The 24,470-nt window shown below is 48.1% G+C and overlaps 1 protein-coding gene across 1 annotated transcript; it reads left to right on the top strand.

Annotated features, from left to right (window-relative positions):
• Positions 1–522: 522 nt before the first annotated feature.
• CES5A (carboxylesterase 5A) lies at positions 523–24,171 on the top strand. The gene is given in 13 exon segments (XM_069456725.1): positions 523–595; positions 1,671–1,875; positions 3,578–3,716; positions 5,112–5,245; positions 7,631–7,784; positions 9,273–9,377; positions 11,243–11,347; positions 12,680–12,820; positions 15,607–15,675; positions 18,319–18,466; positions 21,565–21,714; positions 23,766–23,838; positions 23,922–24,171. Coding segments are annotated over 13 exon segments (1,746 nt in total).
• Positions 24,172–24,470: the final 299 nt, after the last annotated feature.

Below are 24,470 nucleotides of genomic sequence, written 5' to 3'. Positions count from 1 at the left end.
TACATTTAAATGTATAGAGATACCATAGACTTCTGGTTTGTCCTGCCTACACTGTCACAGGCCAAATGTTTCTGGAGCTGAGACTCACAGCATTTAGACAGAGTGTGTGCTATCCAGTTTCCCACCACCCCTCCTTCTCTGCTCTTCTCCCCTGGCCGGCGGCATTGCCTGCTTGCTGCCTTCACGGCCCCTGGAGGCATCTGACGTGGAGACCCCTGGCTTACCTGGGCTCGAATGTCCTTTCTGCTTCTACCATGTCTGTGAGTCCAAAGCCTACCAAATTATCTTTCCCCAGTTCGAGTTAATCATCAGCTTCTTCTTATGTAAATCAGAACAGGAAAGTCTTGCTTGGCCAATTCCTCTGAAAATATTAGTCCGATGCTATTCTTCGCTATCCCTGAGACCTGTGTCTGACTGCTCAGCATTTGCCTGCTAACAGGAAGCCCTTTCCAGCCCCTGACCAAAGCTCTCTGAGGCCAGCAGCGGCCGTGGATGTCCAGGGAATTCAGCCGGGGCAGCTGGATGAGCAGGGACTGGGTGCACCCAGGCCAGGCCCTGATCTGGGCTGTTGGGGTCCTCGCAGCCGCCACCAAGGGTGAGACACCCAGTGGGAGAGGAGGGCTCTCAGAATATGGGATGGGGAAGAATTTTCCACTGGTGGAAAGAAGTTATTTTTCAGAGGTCTCTGAGGCCTATGGAGGGCTACATGGTACCCTTAGGGCATGAATGTTTTGGTGTTGCTGACAGCCGTGGGCCAGAGCTTCCTTCTTGGGCACCGGTATGGCACAGAAGACCCTGGTTTTGCCCTTGGGCTGCTCACACCTTGCAAGGGACTTGGAGAAGTTCTGTCCTGGGCAGTGGGGGAGGGCATGGGACAGAATCTGTGCTTCTGTAGCCCTGGCTGCAGAGGCAGGACTTTCGGTAATGGGAGGACAGTAGAAACAGCACCAGGACACCAGGTCCTGCTAAGTAAGTCCCTGGGCTGTTTTCTTCTCAAAGAAGAAAGGCTCCACATTCTATGTGGAAACCAAGACGCCTACTTGCCAGTCTCCCAAAGTGTCACGTTCATAGCCCTGCACGTGGATTAGTAGATTTCAGGTGGCATCTGCATGTAAATGTTTAATTTTTGTCAATGAATATTTATTTTATGTTTATTCAAAAGCATATACTTAATACATCTACACCACAATTCCATAGCTGTTATTGCTTAGGATTCTTCTAGGTAAAATTTTAAAAGGAGTTTATTCAGATTTAGGAAAATAAGAAGCAGGTAATCGTACAGGTGATGCACAGATGTCCCAGCGGTTGTGCTGGTGGGCCTGGCAATGGCAGAACTGAGCAGGTGATTTCGTGGGGCCCTGGAATCTGCACGGCCTGCCTGGTGTTGGCCCTGTAGAAAGGGAAAGCTGCACAGCAGAAGGGAGAGGGGTTCCCAAGAGAACCGGGGGAAATTCTGTGGCGTGGAGCTGGGCTCCTAGAGAAACGAAGTCAGTGCTCTCGTGAAGGTGACTTCTAAGGCAATCCTGGAGGAAGCAGTGGACATGAATTCCTGGAGAGGGAACTCAGATACTTCTCGTTGCACAGGAAAAGTGTCCCCACTGGGGAAGCTCCACATCCGGCCATGCCCTGCCTCTCCCCAGCTCCTGACTCCTTCCTATGTGTCCCCTCAGGGCTTGCCACTGACGTGCCACAAAGGAACACCAGCCTGGGATGGGTCCAAGGGAAGCAAGTCACTGTGCTGGGAAGCTCCGTGCCTGTGAATGTGTTCCTCGGGGTCCCCTATGCTGCACCCCCTCTGGGGCCCCTGCGATTTGCAGACCCCGAGCCTGCATCGCCCTGGAATGACTTGCGAGAAGCCACCTCCTACCCTAACTTGTAAGACCAGGCTTGGACCCATGGGTGGCCTGTGACTCTGGGAGTCGGGGGAGTGAAGGTCGTGCATTCAGGTGGGAAAGGGGAGAGGGGTGGAGAAGGGTCGTGTGGGAGGGAGGGAGAGGGCTACTGACCTAGGGTCATGCTTCAGTCATCTCCTGATTCCCAACTGGCTGGTCTCCAGAGTCGCTGGAGGCATTTTTCAAAATAGCAGATTCCCTGGGCTCCCTTCTGAACTTCCTGAATCAGAATTTCCCAAGCTGGGCCAAGGACACAGTTGTCCGATAGCTCCCTAGGGATTCTGCGCTCCAGCCAGCTTTGGGCGGCACCATGGTGGGCTCACTCCCTTGTGGTCAGAAGGGAGTGTGCAGGTGCTTCCATGTGACCTCTTGCCCAGGCGTGGCCTCTGCGGTCAGCCTGGGTTAGAGCTTCCGAGAGAAGAACCACACTGGAGGGACTGTAGCTCTGGCAGCTGAGACTGCACCTGATGCGGTGCTGGCCCCTAGTGAGAACTCCACGAACACCTGCAGGGTGGATGCAGGAGTGTGTCTCTTTGACACAGGGGGCCTGGGGAGTAAGGAGGTCTCAGTCACTGCAGATTTTCAGGCTTGAGTGGGTAACCAGTTAGCAGCTTGACTATGGAGGGGTGAGGTGAGACTGATGGGTGGGCAAGACGACCTGAAAATCCCCAAGAATCTTCTTGCTTCTCCGATTCTGTGGCACCCACAGGTTGGGCCGCATCCGTTCCTGGTGTTGGGGTCTCAGGCAAAAGGAATACTCTGGTGCTGGAATGTCCCCTAAACCACAGAAGATGACCCCATCTGATTCTAGGGACTGAGCACATGAAGCTGAAACTCGTTTGTTTGTTCATTCATTCAACTAATATTCACTGAGAACCAACCTGATAACTGGCTCTCCGTTAGGCCCTGGGGACACCGCAGTAGATTAGTCACAGCTGCCCTCAGGGAGCCTGTAGACAGGGACACAAACAATAATTAACCGTTGAAATGCGGAGTGACAAGGGCAACCATTAGGGGGCCAGAGGAGGGTGCTGAGGGAGCACAGAGGACCACCTAACCCAGCTTTGAGGGGAGTCAGAGGTGACTTTGCTGAAAGCAGTGAGGCCTGATTTCTGGTGGGCCACGTGCAAAGGGGCAAGCAGATGTGGGGAGAGGGCAGTCCAGGCAGAGGGTCCAGCTTGAGCAAAGTCTAGACGCAGGAGTCTCCTTGCTAGTCCACCTCATTCAGTTGCTGGTAGGGAAGCCCGGGAATGTCCCTTTGCTCTTCTGGGGAACAGAAGAGGGAGCTGCAGGAGCAAAGCCCTTGAACTTCAACCAGTGTCCTGCTCTCCACAATCTGGGAATTGCTGAGCCAGCTTGAGTTGTTATGTATGTCTGCATTATCGGTGTAGCCATGGGGGAGTGGGCAGGGTTATTCTGAACAGTGTGCCTTCCCAGCCAGGAACCAGAACAAAGAGAATTATAGTTGGCTTGTGTGTGTGTGTGTGTGTGTGTGTGTGTGTGTGTGTGTGTTTTGGAAACCATGAGGGTTTTAGCCATGACCAGACTTTGTACGATAGCTCCCATGTACCTCTCCTGCTCAGGCAGAGGAGATGGCCAGGCCACCCCACTGTCACAAGAACTGACCCCTCCCAGGCAATTTTGCTGACAGCAATTCTGAGGACTTTCTCTTCCCCTTCTCCAAGGTGCCTCCAGAACTTAGATTGGCTGTTCTCAGATCAACACATGCTCAGGGTGCATTACCCCGACCTCGGCACGTCGGAAGACTGCCTGTACCTTAACATCCACGCGCCGGCCCACGCCGATGTGGGCTCCCAGCTCCCGGTAAGGCGACCTGCTGTGCTTGGCTTGGGGTCCGGGCAGGGTGGCTGTGTGTCTGTCTGGAATTGAACTTAGCCTCCTGTTGGGTAAATGGGAAATGTAATCCCATTAATAACTTTAAAAAATCATTAGAATGACAGATTCGATTGACTTTTCTGATTGATTCTTTATTGACAGTGACTTTTTATTTTTATTTTATTTTGTTTTCCCCCTCTGTTGAGTATTTAATGATCTATAAACTCTCAGAAAAGATACTGCTTAAAAGGACTGATTTTTTTTTTAATTTGAGAAATTCTTTTTTTTAAAAAGGATAATAACATACTCCAGTTTTTCTATTATAATTAAGACAGGTAGTAATGTTAAATATTCCCTTAAGAATGTGAAAGATCCCTGTGGAAGTGAGTGGGGGAAAGGCATATTCTGTTTCTTTAGCCACACCCTCCTCTCTCCCCCACGCCTCTGCCATGGGAGACTCACTCTCTTGTGTCATACCAGCAGCATCTACTGAGTGCGTACTGTGTGGCGGGCACAGGACATTATTTAATTTAACTCCCACAGTAACCCCGTGGGTAAGGATGATTGGACCCATTCTACAGACAGTGGAGGTGAGGCACGAGAAGGGACAAGTGACTTGCTCTATGTTGTGCACACAGTAGGTGCTAGATCCTGGCGCCAATCCAGTGTTTTGTCCAGCTCCCCTTTCTCCTTTGTGGCTTCTTATCGTTTCCTGCCCCATGGTTTGTAATCACTAATATGACCTTAAAAGGGGAATTAGAAGGGATTTATAATTAAGCGTACCATCAGGGATAATACCATTTGGTATTGTGTTTTTGTGTTCCCTGGTCCCAAGTTTTCTAATCAATATAGTAAAGTTTCCACACTTCGCTTTCTCTCTTTCTCTTTCTTCTCTCCTCTTCTCTCTGAAGGTAGAGAAAAGTCTTAAAACATCTTGAGCTCCTTTTGCTCTTATACATGGTGATTTTCATCTCCCTGTGGGTCACAGGCTCACTGATATTTAGTTAACACTTTCTGAGCACTTGAAGCGTGCTATGTATTGCTCATTGTTCTAGGAGCTTTCGATGCAGGTTCTTGTGTAAACCTCATGATAACTTCATAAGTAACATACTATCATTTTTCACATCTTATAGATTAAAAAAATGAGCCTCAGAGAGGTTAAGTAATCTTCCCAAGGTCACACAGCTAGGCAGTGGCAGAGCTGAGAATCAAAACCAAGCATTCAGATGCCAGAGCCTACACACTTAACTGAGGGCGTCTCCAAAACAAAAAACCTCTCACTCAGGAAGGAAAGTGAGGCTTTTATATTTCACCTGAAGAAAGAATCCCCCAGCGTGCAAGGGGAGGGGATGGGGCTGGGCGGGCTGACTCTCCCCTCCGCAGGTCATGGTGTGGTTCCCGGGGGGCGCCTTCGAGACCGGCTCAGCTTCCATCTTCGATGGGTCCGCCCTGGCTGCCTATGAAGATGTGCTGGTTGTGACCACTCAGTACCGGCTTGGAATATTTGGCTTCTTCACGTGAGTCTCACCAAGTGATTGACGTGCCAGATCCCCAGGGGGTACCTGTGCAGTAGCCACAGGCAGTGCCAGCAGCCTAAGTGGGGCGCGGGGGAATAAGCCTTCAGTGGCATTGAATAAATTTGGCCCTAATTAATTAGGAAATTTTCACAGTCGTAACAGATAAATCCCCAAATCTTTGTGGTTTGAAAAAACAAAAATCTCATTCTGACTCAAGTAAAGTTCAACTGAGTGTCCCTGATGGACAGACATCCTTCCACGTGGCCAGCCAGGGATGTGGGCTCTGATGTGGACCCTCTAGGGCCCCAGCTCGTCTGCATTTGGCCAGTGGAAGGAGAATGAGCCGAGGCTCATGCAAGGGAGGTTCTTCCGGTCAGCCTGGGGGTGGTGCTCATCACTTCTGTTCATGTGCCATTGGTGGAACTCGGTCACCTGGCCACATCCAACTGCAGGGGAGACCGGGCAATGCAGCCCAGCTGTTCCCCTGGAAAAGCGCAAACTGATGGTGTGAGCAGTTAGTAGTGCCACTGCTCACCTGGGAATCAGCGCTTGATTGCGTTGGTTTCCCTCCCTCCAGTAATGCCCAGCGTGTATTGGGTGCTCACTGAACCCGGGCACAGTGCTGTGCCCTTTCGTGCATTATGTCAGCTCACCCTCAAAGTAACCCTGCAAGAAAGGTTCTGTTGTTATTATTATTTTACACCTGGAAAATGGAGGCACAGAGACCCTAAGCAACATCCTAGAGGTCACAGAACAGAGCTGGGTCTCTCGGTCACTTCTATTATCCTGCCTGAAACATGGCAGGTTAAGTGCGGACCGGGTGTGATGTAAGCGAAGAGGAGTGGTGAGGGGTGGGGCCCCGACTGCGCTTGGAGGAAGCTAACTCTGGAGCAGAGTGGAGGCTGGGCCGGGGTGCCCAGCTGCAGCTGGAGAGGCCAGTTGGGAGGCTGCTGCACAGTCCTGACGCAGGCCAGGGGGTGGCTGGATCATGAGAGCACTAGCTAACATGCATGTAACATGTGTATGACATGCTTATTCTATGCCGAGTGCCGTCAGTCTTCACAGCAACCATGTGGAGCGGGCACTATCATTGTCCCCACTTCAGGTGTGAGAACACTGAGGCAAAGCAGGCTGAGTGACTTGCCTCAGGTCACCCAGATAATAAGTGTCAGGTTATGAATCCTGCGCTAGGGCTGAGATCTTAGCCGTTCAGGCACAATGCTTCTCAGGGTGGACAGAAATAGAGGACAGGGGCCACAGTGGGAGCCACAGTGGAACGGGGGTAGCATTGGCAGGCATGGGGGTCTGAGAGAGAGATGATGGAGTCACAAGCAGCCCAGGGATCATGGATAGAGAAAGGGACCCGGGGAAAGAGCAGTTTCGGCGACTGGAGAGTGGAGGGGAATCCAGGATTACTTGCAAAAATGGTGCGCACCACGTGAATGTTTTTGGTCCAGGCATTTCTTTGGTTCTATGGCATTTTCAATTGTTCCCTCATTAATTGTCCCCCAGTCCAGGGGCAGAAGCAGGAGGGGAGGGGCATTGTTAGGAGCATGGATTCTGGGGCCAGACTCCCAAATTTGAATCCTGAATCTGCCACTTTCTAGCTCTATGGCAAGGGAATTTAACCTTTCTGTGCCTCGATTTCCTAGTGTGTAAGAAGGAGCTGCTGTAGGCATCGAGTCCTGACAGCATGCTCGGGTTCAGTGGAAGGCAGCACTTCCCAGCAGAGCGGGAGCCCAGGTGGCAGGACGCACATCCTGGCCTCTAGCCCAGCCTCAGTCAGCACCTGCCGGTGCCTCCCACTGTGCACAGCGGAAGCCTGGCCGCTGCAGCTCCTAGAGGTCAGCTTTTGGGGGGCAGGGCAGAGACGGGTGAAGAGAGGACCCAGAGGAGCAAAGGGAGAAAAAACAGCACCACTCACCCCATAGGCCGTGAGGTTTATAGGAGTGTTAGCTGCAGATCTCTTAGAACAGTGTCTGGTGCGAGCTATTGCCGCCGCTGTTACTGCTGCTGCTGTTATTATTTTTAAATTTGGTCATTATTTAGACCTCTGTGCCCAGGAAGGCCTTGCTCCCTGGTACAGACTGACCTCTAGGAGTGGGACTCTTCTCCCGGGATCCATGGATTCAGGGGAGACTATGAAGAGCCTGAAATTGCACATACAATATTGTACAATATGTGTATTTTTCTTGGGTGCATAGCTTTCATCAGATTCTCAAAGAAACTCAAACCCCAGCAAAGGGTGAGAACTAAGCCCAGTTTCCCCAGCTCCTCCAGGTCTCTGACTCCCAAACCCCTCATGGGTGACACCTGTCCACAGCCTCTGCTCAGAACTTCCCAGGTGTGGCCGACTGAGAATTCTCACGCTGCTTTTGCCCCCAGCACACAGGATCAGCACGCTCGAGGGAACTGGGCCTTCAAGGACCAGTTGGCTGCTCTGTCCTGGGTACAGAAGAACATCCAGTTCTTTGGTGGGGACCCCAGTTCTGTGACTATCTTTGGCGAGTCAGCGGGAGCCATAAGTGTCTCCAGCCTGGTGAGTTCTCCGCTGTGTGACCTGAATGGCCCCGGGCAGTGGTGGCAGCGGTTGGGGGTTTACAAAGTTGAGGATGACGAATCGCTCACATTTGGTTGGTGCCTTCATGTTGAACACTTTAATGCACATTGTGTCCCTCGAGCCTCACCAATACATCGTGAATATTTCAGTCTCAGTTGATGGACGAGATAGCCGGCACTGGCAGAGTTTAAATGAATCACCTAAGGTCACACAGTGAGTAATCATTTGAGGAAAAATTCCTTATATTTGTAGAGTAGAAGCCCCAGCATCCAGTCACCAGGACTGGTAATTACTTGTTTACTAGAAAGAAACTCAGCTAGCTAAGTATGAAGTAACAAAAGATGCATATAAACATTTAATTATTTTAAGATAAACCATAAAGTATACCAGTGGTTTGATACATGGCCTTCTGTTTTCGGAGCTGGTCTGCTGACTCGAGTTCCAACACAGGTTCTCTTGCATAAACCACCTGCAAAATTCACTACCCTCCAATTGCACCTCCAGTTTCTTTACAGTGAGCACAAACTTAAAGAAGCCTGCAAAGTAGTCCGACTGCAGCGCATTGTGGAGTTTTATACTTTGCCTCCAAATATTTTACTGTTATCTTGTCCACACCTAATTTGACAGCAATAATTTTAGCTATCCGTCATTGAGTTTTTTTTCCTTAAACATAATTTTGTTTTCTTTTTACATGTACAGTTCATTTGTTCCCATGATGTTTCATTGATTATGTAATTACAATAACAAAAGCAACTGACAAAACATGTTTGGTAGCAAACATACCAGACTCTTGGCAAGAAGCTGGTGGGAGAGAAATAAACGGAGGTACTAGAAAGTGACCTGCTGGCTCTGAGTGGGCAGCATCTCCTCCGCATCAGTTAGCACGTTAATTGCAGAAACCAGTTGCATGGGTCAAGAGAGCTTCTGCTGTACACTTGACAATATACAAGGTTTTTTTATACCTTCAAAATTACCTTCGAAGGTAGCTTATATTAACCTAACTTTTCATGTGTTACAACAGCCATCATTTCATGAGTGAAGTTTGACCAGGCACTGTGCAAAGACTTCTATGTTCATTACTTCCCCTATTCCTCACAATAATTCCATGATATGGGCTCAGTTTTTACTCCGGTTTTACAGAGAAGTGAACTGAAGCTTAGAAATATTAAGCAACTTGCCTGAGGTTACCCAGCTAGGAAGTGAAGGAGCTAGAACTCACATGCCTGAATGTTTGACTTCAAAGTTTATGAAGAATCTGGGGCTTAGAGAAATTAAATAACTTGCCCAAACCTTCACAACTAGTCCTTGAACCGCCAAACAAGGGCTTTTTTTTTTTTTTTCCCTCTAAGGTTAGAGCTCCCAGGGAGGCTTCCTGGTAAGGTTTCTTCAAAGAAGGGGTGGATGGTATGTGCGATGGGGGGGAGCCCCTGGATAACCTTTCCTGGGTCTCCTGTGTTCTCTCTCCAGATTCTGTCTCCCATGGCCAGTGGCTTATTCCACAAAGCCATCATGGAGAGTGGGGTGGCTGTCATCCCTTACCTGAATGCCCCTGATGACGAGAGGACTAAGGATGTAGGTATATTGTTGACATCTTTCCAGCTGCCTCTTCCTTAGTCAGGAGAGTATGTGGTCAGGAGTTAATAGCGTGCCATCGTCTCATCATGTGCTTGTCTTTCCTCAGCGACCATGCCCAAGGAAGCTCATGCTGGCCCAAGGTGAACCTTGTTCCTCCATGGAAGGCTCCTGGTTCAGGAGGAAATGGGTCCAGCCACACAAAGCCACATTAGTGGTGTGCATGAGTGTGTGTGTGTGTGTATGTGTGTGTAATAGTTCTTGCATCTTATCCGTTACTCTTTTCTTGTGATGTTTAACTCAGTCCCTTATATTATATACAGCTCATCTCCTGTACCTACTCTACTCCACAGGGAATGGCTACCTAGGGCACTATGTTAAGAAAGATCCTGAGGCAGTTTCCAGCTCAGTGGGAAATAATGCTGTGACTGATTAATGCTGTCTGGCATGGGATTATAAGGGGGAGGTGGGGCATATGTCCCGAGATAGTTATCATCTGTCATCTTGTCTTAACTCTCTACTAGATAGGGAGGCCCTGGAGACCAAGGTGTCTCTGTCCTTCATGTCCCAAGCATAATACCTGGTATATATTGAGCAGCCATAAATGTTTGTTGGATGAATGAATTAACAAATGCACTGATTTATTCATGTTTATTAATTAAGCACTGGGCTATGGAGCCATCTCCTGAGTATTAATCATTTAAGAGGTATATTTTCTTAAACACCTTATAGAAAATAACAGAGTACTTGAAGGGCAGAAACATAGAATTAAAAGATTGTAAAAATACCCAATACCCTCAATACAGAGGGGACACTGATTTTGTCAACATTCTCTAGAAAGCTACTTTCAGTTTGCGCATATATTTATTCATATGTCACACATTTATTGAGTGCCCACTGTTTTCCCAGCTCTATTAGGACCTGTAGTTTTATCAGTGCATAAAACACATCCTAAGCTCAAGGAGAATAGAATGTTTTTATTACAAAGGTTTTTTTTTTTTTTAACCTGGAATCCATGGATAGGTTTGGGAGGTGGTCCTTGAACACCCTATGACTATATGCAGACTCTATATGCATGTGCATTCTCCCAGGGAGAGGGTCTGTAGCTTTCATTGGATTCTCGAGCATCCATGGCTCCCAGAAAATTAAGAACCACCACTTTCAAGGGACAAGTGCTGAAATATGGAATGTTCAATGACAGGGCAAGCAGGCATTTAGCAATGGGCTGGGTAGGGAAGGTAGGGAACGTTGAGCTGCTAAGAGATTAGGAGAGGAAGGGGTTATGGGGCCTGCAACGGTCTGAAAGGATGTCTTGGAGGGCAGGACTTGGGCCTTAAAGAATGAGCAGGATTGGTGCAGGGACAGAAAAAAAGACCTTCAGGGCACTGTAGGATAGGGCTCGGGCAGAGCTAAGAGCCAACAAGCTGAGAATCTGATCCCCAGTCTTACCCCAACTGACAATTACAGAGCTTGCAATGCTGCTCCTCACTCTTGGGGCCTCTGACTCCATTTAGCACCCCAAAGTTGGGCAGCTGGGCTTTGGGGGTCCTAGTGTCAATGCAACCATGCTCACAGGACTGGTCTTTCCGTGACCAGGAATTTTGCTTCCATTCCATGGCCTCGCCCCTAGCTCTGGCTTTGGCTAAAGACAACAAGGAGGGTAAGAAGAGAGAGAAAGGATAACTCAGTGCCAGCCCGTCCTCTGTGTGCACTTTGTGTTACAGGTGTGTGGGGCTCAGGAGGGGCCGCAGGATGGACTCATATCCAGAGGACCAGCCTGTGGCTGGCCGGAGAACGCTTTCCAACTCTTATTTTCCTGGGTGATTTCAGTACCGTGCTCTGACCTGGTCCTTCTCTGGAAATAGTTGCAGATGGTTGCAGATTTCTGTGGTCGCAATGCATCCGACTCCGTGGCCCTGCTGGAGTGTCTGAGGGCAAAATCCTCCAGGGAGTTGCTGGCCCTCAGCCAGGTGAGGAAGGAAGGGAGAGTTTCGGGGGTAGGGTGGCCTGTTCAATGGAGCAGGGCACAAATCCTACCCCTCTGTTATTTATTTTGATTCGGGACTTGGAAAAGAGGGGAATTGAGGATTCATGGTAACAGCTGTAAAAAACAAATATGAGGCATAGAACCTCACATTTAATTTAAGGAACTTGACAGGCAGGGGTGCTGCTTAGCCTGGGTAAAATCCAGCCAAATGCAAGAGCTGTCTCTAAGTCCCTGAGAGCATCTCGCTGGAAAGAGGGACCAGGCTTGTTGCTCACACCCCCAGGAGCTAAAGTCAAGATCAGGAGCTGGAAGTTCCATTAGGAAACCATTTTGGCTTGGAATAACCGAGAACTTCCTAAAACTTCAGTTGTCTGGAGAAGGACTGAGGTCCTTTAGAAGGTGGTGACATGCCCACCTCTGTAGGTATTTAAGCAAGATCTGCCTGACTGAACTTTCAATCACTGGATGTTTAATTAGACTGGCTGATCTTATATGTCCCTTCCAATCTTGAGAGCCTTTGATAATCTTTGAAAGAGCGAAGTCATTATCTATCAGACTCCACCATGTGCTGGTTATTTGGCATACATCGAATATCCACTGTCAGCTGTGCTGGAGTCGGGGAAATGGATAATAAGTCCTTGACCTGATACTGTGTCAGGCTCTTCTCTGTGGTCCTTTCTATACAACTCCCCAAACAGAAACTGAAAGAAACCATGATTAGAACCCCCTGTTGCTTTCTGGGACTCAAGAAATATCCAGCCACTTTCAAGGCACGGCGCTCTCTGGGAAAGCCATCTCAGGAAGGCGCTCACACCAGCCCCTGCTGGCCTGGCCACTCCCTCCCCTCCCCATTGTCCCCTTTGCATTTGGCCAGTGGTTCTCAAACTTGAGCATGCCTCAGAACCACCTTGAGGACTTGCTAAATAAGTTTGCTGGTCTGCACCCCAGAGTTCCGTATTCAGCAGGCCTGGAATGAGGCCTGAGAATTTGCACTGCTAAAAGTTCCCAGATGCTGCTGGTCCAGAAACCACTTTGAGAACCACTGTACTAGGCCACTGTTTTTCTTAGGTAGATGCTATTATTATTCCCATTTAGCAGATGAGAAACTAAGGCAAGTTCAGCCCCCTTGCCCAAGAAAGCAGCAGAGCTGTCCAGGGACTGTTGCATTGAGCTGGGCCATTAGTGGTTTATTTTTACTTTTTTAATGCATTTTGACCACTGCTAGACAGGGTTGAATTTGCTTGGCTAGGATTTGGGGACAGCGGATTTTGTGAACAGAAACAGCTGCTGATTTTTCTTCTTTTCCTTATTACAGAGAACAAAGTCTTTCACTCGAGTGGTTGATGGGCTTTTCTTTCCAGCTGAACCGACAGAGTTATTATCTCTAAAAGCATTTAAAGCAGTTCCTTCTATCATCGGAGTCAATAACCATGAGTGTGGTTACCTGCTGCCCTTGGTAAGAACCCTGGCTGTCTGCACGGCTGCTTCCTCAGCAGCGACGCCCCGTTTGCTTCAACAGCTGGGCATTTTCCTAGATGACACCACGTGTCGTGAGGGCTGGGGCCGCCAGCCATGCACACAGTGGTCATCTTTCTCTGAAAGGGGGGAACTGAGGACCTGGGTGTCAGGGGGGTCACAGGAAGTGTCTGCCTTGCTCCTCATCTGATGGGGCTTACAGTGGGGATTGGATTCATTTGGTCTTTACGACAAAACATTATAAATGATTGTTTTCAAGGTATTCAGAGCTGACATTCAAATAGGTGTGAAAATCTTCGGTCCTTTGAACTGTTCATGTCCAGCCGCGGTTTGGCATTTTGACTTCCAAGAACGGTCTCCAAGGTTGTACAGGTTGCAAAATTATCAAATCATTTTATTCATTTGACAAGTACGTACTGAGCCTTTACTACACACGTGTGAAAACCGAGCATTCATCTGTGAACACGGTTCCAGTGTTCTGGGAGCTTACGTTCTCGAGGACAGAGACAGATGAGACACAAAGTCGAAAAGATGACTTAAGAGAGTGACAGGTGCTTTGAAGGACACAAGTGGGGAGAGAGGGCGTCTTTAGGGCAGGCAAAGGGTAGTCGGGAAAGGCTCCCCTGAGGTGGGGTTATTGAGCTGAGGCCCGGACACTGGAAAGGATCCATGATTTCTCGGCTGTGGCTTAGGAAGACCTTCCCCATTGGAAGTACACTTTTCATCTGTCCTCAGAAGAGTGGAGGGGGTTCCATTCATAGCACTGTCAAAGCTCATTTATATAGACCAACCTCCTCGTTTTAAGCTGGGGGTGATGGACTTAAGAAATAAAGAGGTTTGCTAACTTATAAAGCTAGTTGGTGGCTGTCTAGAACCGGAATCCTGAGTTCATTGGTTGTTAAAGCATGTTCTGCCATTACTAATTTGATCTCCAGAGCAATGTTTTGGGGTAAGAGGGCCTGCGGATTTTTGTCCTCACGTTGTAAATGAGGCAACTGAGTCACAGATTGTGGTTTGAGTGAGGCCTTCCAATGCTTTCTGGGAGTGTACTAGAAAGAAGGTGGGTGCTACCGATGACAACCACCACCAAAACCACTGCAACCAGTTCCCAAGCGCCCTCCATGTGCCATGAGCCAGCCATCTGGGCAACAACTTGCAAACAGGCATCACTGTTCCTATTTTATGGCTAAAGAAACAGAGCCTCGGAGGCTGAAATGGTTTTCCTAAGTCTCCCAGTTAATACAGAGACAGCGGTTATAATTTTTATGCACTTAGGCTCTACCTTTAAACGCTAGGTTCTCCGCTTATCTGCTGTGTGATGTTGGGTGAGTTGCCTAATGTCTCTGAATCTCCATTCCCTCATCTGTGAAATAGGGCTAATCTTAATACCCACCTCATAGGTACATATCAAATAGGCTGGCATATAGTAAGTGCTCAGTAAATGCTAGATATTGGAATTATTCAAGTGACAGAATGGGAATTGGTAACCAGATCTGCGTGGCTTTAAGGCCTGTATGGTGCTGATATTCCATGTGAACTTGTAATGAAATCCACTATTGGCTATTGGAGACCAAAGGAAATCCTCTAGAAACAAATTCCAGCTCATTAACCTGCACAGAGGGTCTTTAGTAGTTGAAATATGCTTGTGGATAACTTGAATGACTCCAGGCGTTCCCTCAGATTCCAAGAAAGAGACATGTTTAAATATCTAATGATTCATTACCCCAAGATCTTCAGCAGAAAATGTACCAAGGAGATGCATTGGACAAGTGAATAGTATTTCTGCCCTCTCATGGTTTTAGGCTATAACATTGCCAGAAAATGGTCATTTAACAAATAATGACACATAGCTCTTCCTATGTGCCAAACGCTGCCATACGAGCGTTAAAAATATCAGCTCACTCATTTCTCATCACAGCCCTGGCATGGGGACTGTCACTTTCTTCACCTTTTGGATGAGAAGCCTGAGCCAGGGAGAGTTCGGTCCCTTGCCAAGTTCACAGCTGGCGAGGGCAGGGCAGGGAGCCTGTGTTCTCAGCCACCAGCCTCCCTGCCTCCCTGCCTGACCCTACTGCTGGCTTCTCAGGGGCCCTGTTTGCAAAGGTCTTTAGAAGGAGAACAGCAAAGCACCAGTTTGCAGATTTTCTGCCTTCTCTTTGAACTTGGTGTGGAAGCCACATTGTGGCCTCTATCAGGCCGTTAAGGCGGTGGGTAACAAAATGCCACAGATTAGGTGGCTTGAACAACAGAACGTCATTTTCTTACCGTGCTGGAGGCTGGAAGTCCAAGATCAAGGCACAGTCTCTCTTTTGTGTGCTCCAATTCCTGGTCTCTCTGTGCGTGTCTCTAAATTTTCTCTTCTTGAAAGGACTCCAGTCAGGTTGGATTAGGGCTCACCCTAACGGCCTCGTTTTAACTCAGTCACCTCTTTAAAGGCCCTGTCTCCAAATACAGTCCCATTCTGAGGTGCTGGGGGTTAGGGCTTCAACACATGAGTTTGTGGAGGACACACTGTAGCCCATAACAGGGGCCTTTCCACAGGGAGGCCACTTGGGTATGGCAGGCGGTGGCTGCCTGTCATCGCGTGTGAGAAGAGGAGACTTATTACCTGACCGTCGCATCCAAGCTGCTGCTACATGTGGCCGCCTAGGGCTCAAAGCTTCCTGTTCTTCCCCCGCTCCCCTCAGAAAGTCGGGTGCCCAGGCCCTCGGAGAGACTGGTTCACCATCTGATGGCTCCCTGGGGACACCCTGCTTCTCTCTGCAGAAGGAGATGCCTGAGATCCTTACCGGCTCCAACAAGTCTCTCGCCCTCCGCTTGATACACAGCCTCTTGGTGAGTGAGCCCGGGTGACTGCACACTCCAGAGACCCACTCACTAATGCAATCCTGGGCCACACTCAGGGAGGGGACCTGGGGGGATAGATGTCCCTCATGCCTTCATTCAATAGACCTTTACTAAGTGCAGGCCCCCCACCCCTTACCCACACTCCCCCACAGCCAAAGAGCTCCCAAAACCCAAAGGCCTTTCGTAACCCACCTGGCAGCCAAACCTGACCTAGATGGGTCTGCAGCCATCGGTCTGTACAGTGGCCACGCATTCATTTACTTCATTTATCACACCATTCATGTTTCTCCGGAGACATATCTGTATGGATGCTGGGGCTCTGTGCCCACCACATCATGTCACGTAACAGGAAGCACCTGTCCTGAATTATCTACCTACAGTCTGCAAAGTTCTGAATTCTGAAACACGCACTGGACTGGGGACCCATGTTCACTACGCACCAGCCTGGCGCTGTGCCACGTTCTGACAAGTCATTCCCTCCTTCGTCCATTTGTTACTCAATCCTTATTCACTCACTGCACAGACACATCAGTCTCGAGTCTTACTCTAGACACTAGGAGCTGGACGTGGATTGCTTCCCTTCCTTCCTTCTCTCCTTCCGTCCATCTTCCTCCTCCATCAACATTCATTCGGCGTGGACTCAGTGCCAGGTTCATTTCATTCATTTATTCACGGAACAAACGTTTAGTCAGAGTCCACGTGTCCCTGCACTTCCCTAGGCGCCGGGGTGGGAGCTGGGTGGGATGACAAGACACTTCTGTACACACTAGGCAGAGGAATGTCTAGGGCCCTGTGGTGCCCACTGAGGGGCAGGCGGCTCCCTCGGGGACAGTTGGAAGGATTGCCGGAGCTTGTCTGGAGATGGAGGGCAGGGTGAGAGGAGCCGTGCAGGACCGAGAGGACCAGCTGGGAGCAGAGGGTGTGAAACCAGCTGAGGGTTGGCTGCCACAGGAGAGGTGCTTGATGCCATTATAAGCTACAGAAGGAACGTAAACTTCATCCCAGGGGCTGGGCACAGAAGGAAGAGTGACGTGATTCAGTTTCCATTTTAGAAAGAGCCTCCTGGCTGCAGAGTGGGCCAGACTGGGGCCAGGGATCCCTCAGGCCCCGAGGCTTGGTGGAGGGATGCTTGCTGGGTCTTGGCTGTGTGAGGATGAGAACTGGGACAAGGGTTTGAGAGACATTCAGAATATCAGTCGGATAGTGGAATCTCTCAGGCTAGGTTGCAGACGGCCTCGTGGAGGAGGTGGCCTTTGGTCTGGGCCTTAGGAGAGGGGAACCCTTGAGCAGGAGGACATTTCAAGTGGAGAAGGTATCCTGAGCCAATTCCGGGGTGGGAAGCAGGTTGTATGGGAAGGTGCGAGGGGAATGGAAGAGCCTGGGTCTCCCCTAGGCCCGGTAGCATGCCACGGGGTGTTCTGAAATGGTAAGTAGTCCTCTGATGCAGAAGGCAGAGAGCCTTGCTCAAGAACCCTAGAACCCGCATTCTGGCTGTCCTATGGGTTCTTGCCCAAGACTCCACTCTCTATGCCCCCCTTGGATACCTCTGGCATCATGGCATCTGCTGGTCACGTACGCCAAGTGGCCAGGCCCCTGCACCGCAGCCTGGACCTGCTGCAGAGACCGCCCTTGCTCTGGGCCTAATTAAAATCCACCAGTCTTCTAAGGACCTGACCGGCGAGTCTGAGCAGCATTCCCAGAGGGTGGACCCTGCCTCCCCTCCAGATTCCAAGCAACCTCCTGGGGGCCGTGCCGCTGTCTTGGTGGTGGGGTCTGAGGTGCAGCATCTTATCCAGCACTCCCCAGAGCCCCAGACACCCTGAAAGCATCACCAGTGTGGCAGACCCCTGAATGTTTTTGAAGTTCACCTTTCACGCTCTGCCATTTGTGCTTGGGACAAGTTAAGGGAGAGAATCCTGGGAAGCAGACTGGTGCCAGGTCAAAGAAGGCATCGAATGCCGTGTTAAGGCCCTTGGCAACGGGGCTCAGGGGAACCAGCAGGACTGAAGGCCCGCCCTGGGCCGGGAAGCTATTCTCTTCACACCTCATGTCAGCCTCCGAACAACCCCGTTTTTATAGATGAGGGAACGGAGGCTCCAAACGACTGACTGGCTTAGGGAAAACAGCAAAGGGCTGGAGGCAGCGCTGGTGCCAGAAGCAGGGCCTGTGCCGTGGATGTGTAACCTGTGTTGTCACAGACAGCATTGTGCTCAGAAGGGTGCTGCATTTCAAGATGGCTTTGCTGTCACCATCTGGAAATTCTTAACAAATTTTTGAACAAGGGGCCCCACATTCTCACTTCGCACCTACAAATGATGTAGCCAGTTCTGCCCAGCAGTGACTCTTTGTGAAAGATGATGGGGAAGCCCGTGTACTGTGGTTAGGAGCGTGGGCTTCAGATGCAAATAGACTTGTGAAAGAATCATGGTCCTACCAACTTGGACCAACCACTTCACCTCTCTCAGCCTCAGTTTCCTAATCTGTGAAATGGAGCTAATTTTCATAGGGTTGCTGTGTGGATTGAATGAGGCTATGCATGTAAGCATTCAAAATCATGCCTGCACAGGTAAGTGCTTAACATGTTGGCCATTGTTGTTGACCTGGATCTCCTGTGACCATGATTTTTTACAGCACGTCCCCTTCCAGTATTTGTACGTTGTGGCTAATGAATACTTCCACGACAAGCTCTCCCTGGTGGAAATCCGAGATAGTTTACTGGACTTGCTTGGAGATGTGTTCTTTGTAATCCCTGGGTTGGTGACGGCTCGCTGTCACAGAGGTGAGTCTCTGAGCAGCCCCTGCAGGGCCACAGCCCAGAGAGGCCAGTGGCTGCGGGGACCCGTGTTGTCTGCTGGCCAGCTGCCGCTCTGCCCTCTGCCCCTCACCGAGGGGGAGTTCCCAGGTGTGTCTGGGATGCGGCTGTGCTGTGCTGCCTTGGCAGTTCCCCTGCCATTCAGAGTCTGGGAACGTTGATCAGTTCTTGTTTCTGCTCCTTTCCCTGCTTCAGGATCATGTAGAAAATTTCCACCTCCCTGTAACCTTATGGAGGATGTTGCCCAGGTTGTTGTCTCTCTGGAAGTGTCTTCCCAAACTGCCATAAGGCGTAGTCGAATAATCAGAAAGACAGAATTACTCGTGGAGACATAAACCTTGTCTTCCTTCCTTCCTTTCTCCTTCCTTCCTTCTCTCCTTCCCTCCCTCCTTTCCCTTCCTCTCCTTTCAATAAGTATTTATCTAGGACCTACCATGCGCCTGGCACTGTTCTAGGTCTCAGAGATAGAGTAGTGAGCAAAACTTGTACCTTGTAATACTTTGGGGGAAAAAAGACCCTGCCATTATGAGAATCCCATTCTAATAGCAGGCGAGCCTGACGACCAATAAGCAAGTAAACATAGAATATGCTAGATGGAGTAAAATAAAGCAGAACTGAGGTCAGTGGTGACAGGGTGCTGTGGAAGGTCACTGTTTTATAAGGTCTGTTAAGGTGACAGTTGAGATAAGGACTGAGAGTTGACTATTGGATTTGGCAACATAGAGGTTACTGGTGATCTTGACAAGAACTATTTTCATGGAATGACAGGGGAGTAAAAGCCACATTAAAATGGGCAAATTGATCTCTAGACTCAATGCAATCCCAATCCCAATCTCAATCAAAACCTTAGCAGTGGTTTTGGAGAAATGAAGAAACAAATTCTACAATTTATATGGAAATGCGAGGACAGCCAAAACCGTCTTGAAAAAGAATAACAGAGTTGGAGGCCCTACAGTCCACCTGATTTCAGGACCTATCATTGAGTTACGGTAACTAAGAAAGTCTGGTATGGGCTGAACGACAGACAGACAGACAACAGAACACAGTGGGGAGTCCAGAAGATAGACCCACACATAGCAGTTAACAAATGGAGCTGGAGTAACTGGATATCCAAAACCAAATTTAAAAATTTTTGCTGTTCAAAAGATGTTAATAATGCAAGCAAAAGTGGTGGAGTAGGGAACTTCACCACAAAAGAGGTGAATGAACCAGCAGGGACCGTCAGGATCAATTTTAACAGAAATCTAGGAACAAATCAAGGGTTTATAAGCAGCAGGTGAACATTTAGTCAAGCCAGACGCGCCTGAGTCTCACTGTGGCATTTCCACTCACTTTTGCAGCATTCCCTGCGACCCAGCTAAGCAGTGGCCTTGAACAAGAGCCACCCACATTTATGATATAGCAGCCTAGGAATGGAGCGAGAAAAATAGACCTTATTTTCAAATAATTGTCGATGTTTGTTTTGACCTGTCTGGGGCTCCCTAAATGACTAGCTCAAAAGGCTTGCCTTTGTTACACCTAAATGAGAACTCTCTCCGGGCTGAGATAGCTACATGGAAGGCATCTGTCACAAACATTTACAGGTAAATGCATTAGTTGCTGCCACCAGGGCTAAGGGATAACTGTTGGAGCAAACGGTAGACTAACTGAAAAGCTTGGGAGGAAAGGACAGGCAATGAGACACCTTGGGAAATTAGGGCTTGAAAAGCCCCCACATGTTCCTGGGCATCTAGACGGCCGTGGCCGTGGGTGTACCCAGAAAAGCCCCCAGGAGGCCCTAAGCTTTCCCAACGCCGACCTCAGTCTCTGCTCAAGCAGCAAGTGAAGGCTAAGGTAGAATCGTAAGCTGCCTGGCTGGGTGTTAAAGGAGGGCCCCAACACACACATCAGCCCGCTGCAAAGACCGGGAGCTTTTCTTTTCGTTTTTGTTTGGTTGGTTTTTGGAACCAGGCATTTATGGAAATCCCAGCTGACCTATCAAATCACTAGCTGACCACTAAGCTACAGAAAAGAGACTGTGACGAAGTGCAGACTTTACAAAATTAATGTAGAGACATCACCAAACAAACAAACAATAGCAGCTTCAACAAGCAGTAACACAAACCCAGGGGAGGGGGGAGAATCTGATATACAGAGTTGCCACATTATAATATTCAAAATCTCCAGTTTTTAAAAAAATTATGAGATATGCAAAGAAACGAGATTATGGCCCATATACAGGAAAAACATTAATAGAAATTATCCCTGAGGAAGCCAGGCATTGGACTTACTAGACAAAGACTTTATTTAAATCAACTATTTTAAATATACTCAAACACTCCACACAACATTAGATTCCATATTCTGCTCAAGTGCACACGAAATATCTACCAGAATAAACCATATTTTAGGCTACAGAAAAATTTCAATAAATGTAAAAATGATGCAAATTGTACAGAATATCTTCCTCAGCCACAATGGAATGAAATTAGAAGTCTATGAAAAAAGAAAATCTGGAAAATTCATAAATATTTAGACATTAAACGGCATACTCTTTTTTTTTTACACTTTAAAAAATTGTAGTTAAATGTGCGTAACAAAAAATTTATCCTTTTAACCATCTCCCTACATTCCTTCACCGCTCTGCTACTGAAGGTCTTTGTGCTGTAATCGCCAACACACACGCAGAGAGGTGAAGGAATGTAGATTGCAAATGCATAGGTTGTCTTGGAAGCAGGGAATTGGCCTTGTCCTGTTGTCTCCAGACCATTGAGCCAGAGTCAATGAGAGGAAGTCACAACAAGGTAGATCTTGGTTCAACATGAAGGACTTTTTTGAAAAGTAGGACTAGTGCCTTCTCAGGCCGCCCCAAGGAGTTGTGAATTCTTAGTCATTAGCGGTATGGGGCTAGTTCGACAGGAAATTTCAGCCTCAAATGAAGAAGGAGGAAGTTCGGCTGGTTTTGGTAGCCTCTCGTCTCTGAGCTTTTCCCACCCCTGGTCTACAAATCCAGGACTCAGTAGGTAGGAATGCAGCCCCCTGCTCCACCCCGCGAGCACACGTGACGTTTCCTCACCTCTCGTCAGATGCTGGAGCCCCTGTCTACTTCTACGAGTTTCAGCACCGGCCCCAGTGCTTTGAAGACACGAAACCAGCTTTTGTCAAAGCTGACCACGGTGATGAAGTCCGCTTTGTGTTTGGAGGTGCCTTCCTGAAGGGCGACATTGTCATGTTCGGTAAGGAACTGGCCACGGGGTTCCTGCTCTTGCAGGAACACGGAACTTGGGATGAGATGGGAGAAGATTCGACTCCCCCGGGTTAATAAGGAGCTCTCTGTTCACCCCACCCCTAGGCAAGAGCCCTGGAGGACCGGTAGGTTGGGATTTAATCACCTCTGTGGCTTACAGAGAGACACAACCTTTCCCTGGAAAATGGTCCCACTCATATTTTTAGAAACCAAGATGAAAAGAGCTGCCAACACCTGTTGGATAAGTGCTTCTTTTTGTACTCAACCTGTGGGGTGTGCGCTGTGGAGCGCTCAGCATCTAATTTTTTGAAAAATATATTAGAATCATTTTCTTCCTTTTCTCTGACCACTGGTCCCACCCTCCCTACTCTTCCCAGAAATCCCATGAGGCTACCACCCAGGGCTTTCAAAGGCAGGGACCACATTTTTCTTATTAATAATTCCAGCTCAAAGTGGTCTGGATCCAGATGAGCTCATGTGAATGTCTGTGAAACTGTTACTAATGGTGTTAGCTCATTTATTACTGAATTTAGACGTATTTGGTGCCTAAAATTATAAACCCATCAAAGTAGGTTACATCAGTAGCAAAAATTACAAGATTACACACAGGAGCCATCACTAAAATATTTAATTAAAAACTTTACACAACACAGACTCTTCACACTGGCCTCTCAACAATGAGAACAGAGCTTCCCACATAGAAGCTGCGGTTTGTGACTGTGGTTTGTTCATTATTTTATGTATTCATCATCATCTTACGTCATCTTATAACACAGATAATAACAGAACTATCTTTGTCATAAGGTTTAAATAAAACAATTCCCACTGAGCACACAGTGAGTACTTAATAAATACTACTGTTATTACTCAACAACATTACCTGGGCCATACTACGTGACGGCACATGGATTCTACAAACTGGAAACAATGAACAACATACGTATCAAAGGGTTAAACGCCTTGATATCTAAGGAGCCTCTAAAATTGATGTGAAAAGAACAACCTAATCAAAAACTGGGTAACAGATATAAACAGATAGTCTTTGGAAAAGGAAACACAAATGGCTTTAAACACATGAAGATCCACGCAGCCTCCCTTGTTAACAAGAGAATTGCAGACTAGCTTGGGCTGAGGAAACATTTTCCATCGATCAAGTTTGGAAAGAACAAAATGTTTTAAATTAAACAATGTATTCAAGCAGGTGTAGGAAACAGACAATTTTGTACATTCATAGAAAACTCTATCGACATTTAAAATGCATATAATCTTCAGCCTGGCAATTCTAGTTCTAGGATTTTTTTGTATAATTACACTTCCACATGTGCAAAAATATAAGTGCACACTAACGCATTGCTTTTACCAGCAAAAGATTGGAAACATAATACATGAATTTTATATTTCTGTATGATAGCATATAAATATTTATAGATGTTCATAAAACAATAGATGGCAACTTTATAGGTGACAATGTCCTAGATATAATAGGAGATTAATTTTAGTAAAAAGAGCAAGATGTAGAATAAGTGTCTAACCTACTACCAAATGGCAATTGGTTGCCTCTGAGGCTGGTCATTGGGTGTCTGGAGGAAAGAAATGGGAAGGAAACTTATTTTCATTAGAAATGAGATACTCTTTTTGCATTTTGAATTTTTTACTTTTTAAATAAAGAAATACAGTAATTAATTGTAAAAGTGTGCGCGTGTGTGTGTGTGTGTGTGTGTGAGAAAGAGAGAGAGAAGGCGCAGAGAGAAGGGTGGTCTCTGTCCCTGAGGACCCTGCAGCTTCATGGGAATGGCTGGAAGAACACAGGGTAGACACGGATGATGTGTGTTCAGCCTCCGCCGTTTGGAAGCCCCAGTTCCTTGGGCAGGTCACAGTTGCTCTGAGCCTCAGTGTCTGCATATACAAGATGGTGGCTTGGGGGCTTGTAAGGACCGCAGCCGCGGGAGGAGAGGTGTGAAAGGGACCCATCAAGGTGAGGCACCTGGAGCTTCTGGCGGGGCATTGTGAGCAGCAGAATTTTGTGATTATCTCCTTCAGAAGGAGCCACAGAGGAGGAGAAAGTGCTGAGCAGGAAGATGATGAAATATTGGGCTAACTTTGCGCGGACCGGGTAAGTGAACCTCCCGGCCTCCCCCACGCTGGGGTGTTGGAGGAGGAAGATCTCGCTCTGTTTCTACTTCCATCCACATGCAGGAATCCTAATGGGGGCGGCCTGCCCCTGTGGCCGGCCTATGATTTGACCGAGAAGTACCTGAAGCTGGACGTGAACGTGAGCCAGGGACAGAGACTGAAAGAGCACAGAGTGGAGTTTTGGACCGATTCCCTCCCTCTGATAATGTCCACTTCTGAAGCTCTCCTCCGTCCTCCTTCCTCCCTGCTCCTCCTTTCCCTGCTCCTGCCTTCCTTTCTCTCCTTTGTTCCCTGAGAAGTTACCTGTGGGTGATTTTGGTTTCTCTTCTCCTTCTGCAATTTCTCTCATAATCATGAGCTTCCTTCTGAGTTTAGCTGTTCTCCATGGGGATCTTTGGGGAGTAAGCTGCTTTAGCTGATGCTTTATGGACTTGGGGATGGTCTTTATAGAATTCTTTGCAACATCAACAAATACAATTTGTCTTGGAAGACAACAAGATTTCTTCAGTAAGTCTGGAGGAGGGCTGGCCTACTTGTCATAATAATGATCTTGTCACTCATGTGCAATAAAATCAGAATGTAAAATATATACAGGGAACAGAATTTAATTCT

This window comes from Eulemur rufifrons, chromosome 23, assembly GCF_041146395.1.
Source record: "Eulemur rufifrons isolate Redbay chromosome 23, OSU_ERuf_1, whole genome shotgun sequence".
In the NCBI taxonomy this organism is placed as follows: domain Eukaryota; kingdom Metazoa; phylum Chordata; class Mammalia; order Primates; family Lemuridae; genus Eulemur; species Eulemur rufifrons.
The sequence above is the reverse complement of the archived record's forward strand: the minus strand, read 5'-3'. Positions and strand labels throughout refer to the sequence as shown.